Source organism: Rhipicephalus microplus, chromosome 9, assembly GCF_043290135.1.
Source record: "Rhipicephalus microplus isolate Deutch F79 chromosome 9, USDA_Rmic, whole genome shotgun sequence".
Taxonomy (NCBI): Eukaryota; Metazoa; Arthropoda; class Arachnida; order Ixodida; family Ixodidae; genus Rhipicephalus; species Rhipicephalus microplus.
In genome coordinates this window covers 1,490,690-1,498,703 of record NC_134708.1, presented here as the reverse complement: position 1 = coordinate 1,498,703, position 8,014 = coordinate 1,490,690, and the positions used below count along the sequence as shown (strand labels likewise).

The following is an 8,014-nucleotide window of genomic DNA, read 5'->3' as shown; positions in this document are numbered from 1 at the left end:
TTACATTATTCACGCCGTAAAAATTTTTAAAAAGCACCGAATTTGTCTTTGGAAACCTTGTAAAGCGACAAAGTCTAAGCGTACTGTTTACTGCGGAGTTAGTTGAATATAAGTGGGGGAATTCCACGCCGGCGTCAGTTGGCGGAGTAATATGAACGACGTGGGACGCCTCCTCTCCCTCGATATTTATCACATGAGCGCGGGCGTCCGCGATTCATAGACGGCAGTGGACGCCCGTGATGCTGGCTCGTGATCCGCGTGGTGGCTAGAAAAAAAAAAAAAAAAAAAAAAGCCGCCAAATCGTGCGTGGTTGTCGCTGCAGCTGCCCTATTGGATTACCCGTCGTGGTTTGATCAACAACTGCGTGTGTGTTTGTGTGCTCCGCCCTGGATTACACAGCGATGGTCGGACGGCGCTTACCTACCGCTCTAAGCTCAATGCTGTGGGATCGCCCAGGTAATGACCACAACATCACAGTGCTCGGCTGCGGTGTTTTCCAAACCCTGGTCGTGGATACTCACAGTCCGCTCTTTGCAGTGCAAGCCGAGAAGAACAACTCGTTCGAAAAGAACTATCGCATCGGCGCGCTGCTGGGCAAGGGAGGCTTTGGCACGGTGTACGCTGGCACCCGGAACCGCGACAACTTGGCGGTAAGCGGGCCTCCATCTGTGGCTTTTGATTTAGCGCCAAGTTTCTTATTTCACCGAATTATCGTCCTTCACGTTATTGCTAGCTCTTGGTTTATGCGCGTATGTGTTGAAGCGAAACCGCTGTTCCCGGAATGACGGAGTGTTGTTTCTCTTAACTTTCCAGGTAGCCATCAAGCATGTGTCTCGGGACAAGGTGACCGAGTGGGGCACGGTGAGTGGTTTTGCTTCTGCCGAGTGTGAAAAGAATGCGCCCTCGGGGCGTCCGTTTGCCTCGGTCAGGAATGCAGCCAACCTAGATCGGTTATTCTTTCGACCGGGCGAGGAGGAGGCGCCTTCTCCTCCGCAACCTAGATGGGCGCCATGTTTGAGGCTTCTCCCCTTCGTGCCCGACAGTTCGTCGCTCGGTGAAATGGCGGCGGCGCGCGTTTCGTGGCATTGTTCGTGCGCGACTGAGCGGCGCCCGCCGCGCTCGATTGTTTGGCCGCTCGGCGGCGGCAATATTTTCTTCTTGGCTCGATCGATGCTCGCGTCTCTGCGCTCGGAAATGATCGCGCCCTTTCGAAATGAAATGCTTGATCTGTCTGTCTCCCGAACAGATCAACGGCCAGAGGGTTCCGTTGGAAGTGGTGCTGCTCCGGCGCGTGGACCACGTACCGGGTGTGATCCGGCTGCTGGACTGGTACGAGCGGCCCGACTCGTTTATTCTCATCATGGAGCGGCACGAGTTGGTCAAGGACCTTTTCGACTACATCACCGAAAAGGGCGTCCTCGAGGAAACTCTGTCGCGGCTGTTCTTCAAGCAGATCGTGCAGTGCGTCATAGCCTGCCACAAGGCCGGCGTCATTCACCGCGACATCAAGGATGAGAACATTCTGGTCAATCTCAAGACCCTCTCGGTCAACCTCATCGACTTCGGGTCGGGAGCCTTTCTGCGAGAAGGCTTCTACACCGACTTTGACGGTGAGTGTCGATCGATGGGCGGCGTCCATCTTTGTTGCCGGAAGCCGCTCTGTTTTGGTCACGTGGCCGTTCGCCGCATGCAATTGCGTTCTCTGCGCAGGCACGCGAGTGTACAGCCCTCCGGAGTGGATCCAGCGTAGCCGGTACAACGGCCGCGCCGCCACCGTGTGGTCTCTGGGCATCCTGCTCTACGACATGGTGTGCGGCGACATTCCCTTCGAGCAGGACGAGCAGATCCTGCGCGCCGAGCTCCACTTCCGGCGGAAGCTGTCGCCCATGTGCGAGGACCTCATCCGGCGCTGCCTGGCGCTGGCACCTGCCGATCGGCCCAGTCTGGAGGAGATCCTCGAGCACGAGTGGATGCTGTCCGACGACCTCAACTCCACCGTCTCCGAGAACATTCCCGTGCGCTGTGCGCGCGCCGAGCAGTCCTCGCTGGTGGACCACAACTCCACCGGAAGTCAGGACAGCATTTGCATTTGATGATCACGCCCCGTGTAGCGAGCACCAATTCATCATCGCGACGAATCTCTGCCATTGACTGCCTGTGAGGAAGGACTGGGGTGTCGTCGTCCCGGGAGGCGCCCATCTTTTCAGGGGCGACGAAGAAGCCAATGGACAAGTTATTGCGTAGCTGTGATATATGATGGGCCCTCTTCCTTTTTGTTGTTCCATTCCCCATCCTGTATTTATTTTTGAGAACGTACCACCCGCATTGACCTCCTCATCCATCGTCACAACAAGCATTGTAAACTACCATTTCACAAACTGTCGTGTACATACGTGGCATCTTTTTTTTTTTTTCTCGGCGCGCGCGGTAAGTTATTTCCCTCATGTGGTGCACTGCTGTTCCTCCTCTCATATTTAAGTGGCATAGTCCTTTTGGAAGAAAAAGCATTGTGTACATAGTTTGTACAAAATAGTCGCGAACCGGGTATTTTTATAGAAAATATGCTGAAAATAAATGTGCAGGACATGAACACTGTGTTTTTTCTGACAATGATGCCTGGCTGGTCAGGCATATTGCTTTTCATGCATAAATTTCCTTTATTTTACCTGCATTTGGATGCCCATTCCGGAAATGTTGCAAAATGCTTCACTGTATGGTGCCATTTCATGTGGAAATGTGTTAAATTTTTCCTCAGCACCGAAGAGGATTTCAATGACGAGTACGTGAATGTTGCAATTGACCAAAAGTGCCGTAAAAACAGCTGCTGCAGGATCTCTTCTTTGCTGGTTTGACTGATCACTTGTTTTGCAACATGATCTCGTTGCGTCCTGTGGGAAATAAATTAATGCACTCTGAAAAAGTGCACCAGGGGCTGAACTAGGTGCCTTTTTTGGGCGGTGCGTAGTGCCACGATTCTAATTTAAGCAAGCTAATTACCTATTTTTTTGGCAACAGGGTGACAGCACTTGACAACCAGTTTAGCATGTGCTTGAAGTTTGTTATGCCGTGCACCAAAACATCTTATCAGTCAACGTCAGAACGCACGATTCAAAGCGGCGCCATGAGTTGTGCTGCAGAATCGTGGCTCTGTTCAGTCATTATCAGGTTATTTTTTGTTTCAGCTAACTGTTCAATCGCACTTTGAATCCGTACTGCCTCGTCCTAGATTCAGAATGTATGTCGCACATTCTCAGTTCTGCGAGGTAAATGTAGGCTCAGGACATGGCCTTCAACTTATGTTGAATATGGTGTGAGCCATGAAAAAGAGAGTAATATGATCAGAATTGTTAGGGCCTTACGTCCCAAAATTGCAACACGTTAATAGGTAACTTCTTTTGAGGAAGGCAATTTCAACCACCTCGGGTTTAGCGTGCCCCTGGGCCTCAATATTTCGCTGCGGCAGGGATTCCATCCTGTAGTCGAACAGTTGCGGCGCGTTATCGAAAATAGGGGACAAATAAAAGCTCAACAAAGCACACTACAGTCGTAACAGATCGGTTTGTACAGCTGGTCTTTACCTTGAAAAGCTACGATGGTCATTTCGAAAGCCGTGGCGCTCGTTTTTACAGCGAAATGTGGTTAGGAGAAATAAAAAATCATTCGGCATCGGTGTAACGAGCGGTCTCCATTGGCTGTGCTATCAGTCGCGTCGTTCTCAGCGTCGCACCCAAGCACGCGTTTCTGCCGAGAGCGTGGGCCAGCCACGGATTCTACCAACTCCCGAAGAGAGGACGACTTTAGAAGAGCGCCGACAGTGGAGAGAGCTCGCATTCGCCGGGCCGATACTCTGGCACAAAAACAGGCCGGCAGCAACCGCGGATCCGGCAGACTTCCAAGCCGCGCTCAATCGGTCATGGTTGTGTGCTCAACAGTGTCAACGTGACGACCGCGGTGGCGCCGGGCCGAACGCTGCGACGTCTGTGACTGCCTGTGGTTTGAGAACCAATGTGATTAACACATTTAACGACTCACTACTCCCATCCGTGACCATGCGAGTCACAGTGTGCGGTATGTGATATAAACACTGTGGTAAATTCAAGCCGAACGTGTGTCAAGCCTCGTTAAAGAACCCCTGACAGCGAGAGTCTTGCTTGGGAGTTTTTAGGGGCGAAGCTTCTCATAACGGCACCCGTGCGTCCCTCGTAGCCGTTGTAGTATGTAACAAGTATAACATTTTGACCTCCAAGGTGGTGCCGGTGAGAGATTTCTTCTGTGCGTTGTTGAACAACGAAAAATAGTGCTCAATGTACATACTAATGTGGAATGAAAGACAGGAGCATTCGGCTATTAGTTAACGCGCACGCTGCGATCCCCACTAGCAGCCATTGGCATGTACATTGAGCACTATTTGACAAGAAAGTGTTGCTACGTTTTACTCGCTGGGCGTAACCTCGGTTTAGCGAGCGTTGGGCCGCAGTGCCATGAATACAGTGAACTAGTATATACCATGAACTCGAGGTGGTTAATGGTGGGAAGTATACCCGAAGTGCAAGCCGTAAGAAAGTGTGCCACCTCTCGTTTAATCTTTGGAATGTCCGCTGGACGGCGTGCTTCTATATGGGGAATATATGATGAAAAGATGCGAGATGGTGGTACTTGGAGTGTTTAATAGATGGACGAACGGACACACAGACAAATGCATGGACGAACGCAGGGACGGGCGGGCGGACGGACGCATGGACGGACGGAAGCAAGAACCAATGAATGGACGAATGCTTCGCCCCACTCTCCATCATTCACATCGTGGATATGCTGCCATTTTTTACAGTAATTTGTAGCTTCGCCTCTGGTAATGCCGCAATTATATCGTAAATGCTCTGACGAATCGTACAATTAATGCTAGCGGCGTTAATTCCGAAGGATTTTGCGCCAGTTCGGAACGTCCGCCGAAATTCCATTAGAAACTAGCGCCCTACAGCGAAGCGGCGCTTCAAACTAAGCGTGCGCTCAAGCTTCGGTGACGCTGAAGGCCCGAAACACGCCCAGTCGCTCGCTGAATTCCGTGCCGAACGCTTGTGCTCCCGCGATCTCCGACGACAGCGCAGCTCTGGCCGACCGGCTCGCCTTCCGCCATCTCCTGACGCTGTGACGCTCTCTCTCGCTGAGTGGTCCTCGGACTTCTTCGACCGTCTCCCCATCTTTCGCTATCTTCTCTTCTGTATGTTGGTGTCCTCATATCTATCCCGATCCTTTAAGACTTAGCCTCATCCCTCGTGAGCCACTGTTGAGGTGTCGCACTCAGATGCAAACAGTTACAGAGCTCGCTTTTACCTCCTTTCTCTCATATAGAAATAACTTAAGAAACACGCTGTTTTCGAATAGGGTGGACCCGCGGGCGGTGAAGAATGAAATGAGGTGGGGGCTTTGAGCATGTGCCCCCAAGAAAAAAAGAAAAGCTTTTCTGGCGTAAGCAGACTAAACCACCTCAAAACAGCCCGAACACAGAGCGAGAGTGGTGGCGGAACTATAGTCCTCGCCGGGCGCCATTCGGGGTGTTGTGCACGCCCCGCAAATGTTCTTTACTTCTGCAACGTCACAAAATGATAGGGTGCCCCGATGCGCGCGCCCCCGCTCAAGCGGAGGAGCGGGCATTGAGGCACTCTAATCTATACGTGAAACCACAGAAAATGTCGATTGTACCGGGTGGATGGATTGATATGTATGTACCTTTTAGATCGGGCGGCGGCCAACGCCACCTAGCCGTAATGCTAAGTCAACCAAAAACTAAATTTATCTTTTTTTCCCTTTAAACAGTGAAGTTAAAGACTGGTACTTTGCGGTGAAGGATTTAATTTTCACTCGTGCCTTGATTGTAGCCACCAATCAGATAACCTCATTCTAGTTATTTATACCTGCTTAAGGTCTATTTTGCCCTCCTTGTCCCTAAGCCCCAGTGCTTTGAAAAACTGCGCGATCATCCTGAACTATAGGGTGAAGCCCTTTACAGAACATTATCAAGTGTTCGGCAGTTTCCTCCTCTCTACACACACTGCATACCGGGTCTACCCTTCCGTATTTTGCCCGATTATTGTCACAGATTCTTTCCTTAGCAGTTTCTTGCTTAAAAGTTTCATAGATCGCTAGCGCCAACTTCTTAATAATGCCAATTCTCCACATATCGGTCTCCATTTCCTTCAACTTCATTATAACCGATAGTTTCTTTTTTTAATTTGCCTCCCTGCTGTTTTCTAAGTGTTTCTCCGTCAACTTTTTGGTTCACTTCTTCCATTTTGTATTGACATTCCTCATATACAAGTTTTTAAAATTTCCCTAGCCCTACGCTCCTCCCCAATTTCTCTCAATTGCTTCTCAAATTTTATCTAGCTGCCCTGCTCTCGATTGATACCCATTTCATATCACCTGGTACTCCCTATTTTGGCGTATTCACGGGAGCTCCTAAAGCAGGCCTACCTATTCCACATTGCTTAATTCCTGATTTTGCTTGAACTGATCCCATGCACAAGACCGCATTCCCGAAAGCCAGACCAGGAAGCATGACCCCTTTCCAAATTCCTCTCACAACATCATATATATTGTAATTCCAATGTGCCCTGTTTCTCATCACCGCTGCATTCCTGTTACCTTTAGTGATTACGTATATTTCGTGTTCCCTTAAGAACTGTTACGACTCGCACTGCCGCCGACACTGTTGCGAAGTGCACCGAGGTCACGGACTACCACGGTCACCAGCCGTTTGGTAACGTTTTTCAGCTCGCGACTGCTTCTGCGCAGAGCTGATAGACGAGCGGACAAGGCGACGGTGAGTTAAGGCAAGGCTTATGTACAGCATAAGAATAGAGGCGTTACATATTAGGCACTGGGGCCGACAGCTTTGGGACTCGAACAGCCGAGATGTCTTCTCTCTGACGCTGCTGGCGACGCGCCGCTTGGCTGTTTTATAGGCCCCGGGTGATGTCTTACGTCACCAACATCCAATCAGAAGCACTGTTGGCCATGATTTCAGATTCCTTCAGTCAGAAACCGCCGCTGGGTTGCACCCATGAGCGAGTGATGTTGCCTCGCATTGCGTAAAACTCGTCAGACTAGATGGCGCCGCTTGCATCATCGGGATGCTATCAGGCCTATGCGTTGAGGGAGCTCGCCGTGCGTTGCGTAAGACACACCGGCGCGTTGGGTTAGATGACGTCGTTGAGATGATGGCGTCAGGCGGGCTCGCTCGCTGGCCTTAACAGAGGTTGTCTTTGCAGAGGTAATGACGTTCGGTCTGGACTGTCAGGAGTAACAGCATCCCCGCCGCCAGACAATGCACCGGAAAGACGAGCTGCTTCCACGTGGCTCGGATGTCGGGCGAGCTCGTGCACCAGGGCCATGGGGAGGATGTAGCTCTATGCTCAGTTCCGTGAACACATCCCATTATTTAGGACGGATCCCGGCTCCACTGGCTTGTCGCAAAAACTTGTCACTAGCTTCACTCGTCCCTTCTGACGATTTTTGGTCTCGGCACTTGTCAATGGCTCTGCAACTTGTCAAGAACGGTTCGACAATAGACAGCACATGACACAAGCAAGTGCCATTGGTTACCCGACAGAACACCAGACGAAATAAAGTACAACATATACCTACATGTGCACCTACGTGCCTATCTGAATTTCATCTACATCAAGAGTTACATGTGGGACACAAGACTCTTAAACTGAGAATTCAAATTTTTACACGTGCAACGTAATGAAATAGAATATAACATAAAGATCGCCCCTTGAGATCACTCTGGACGAGAGCGCTCAGCTAAGGCAATGATCGGGACAAAATTTTGCCCCGATTCACCAGCGAAAGACCGAGAAGCGGAAAAGGTACTAACTAAAACGCACGGCTCAATGCGTCTGCATTAACGTTTAGCTTTCCTTTTTTGTAGCGAACGTCTAAGTTGTGCTGTTGGAGTATCATGCTCCACCTCAGTAACCGGCCACTTTTAGGCGACATGCTATTTAACGAT

The 8,014-nt window shown here is 50.4% G+C and overlaps 1 protein-coding gene across 1 annotated transcript; it reads left to right on the top strand.

Annotated features, from left to right (window-relative positions):
* Nucleotides 1-215: 215 nt before the first annotated feature.
* Nucleotides 216-2,590, top strand: LOC119163314 (serine/threonine-protein kinase pim-3). The gene is made up of 5 exons (XM_075872951.1): nt 216-456; nt 538-650; nt 814-861; nt 1,247-1,610; nt 1,711-2,590. The coding sequence occupies exons 1-5, from the start codon at nt 402-404 to the stop codon at nt 2,091-2,093; spliced, it is 963 nt and encodes a 320-aa protein (XP_075729066.1). The 5' UTR covers nt 216-401; the 3' UTR covers nt 2,094-2,590.
* Nucleotides 2,591-8,014: the final 5,424 nt, after the last annotated feature.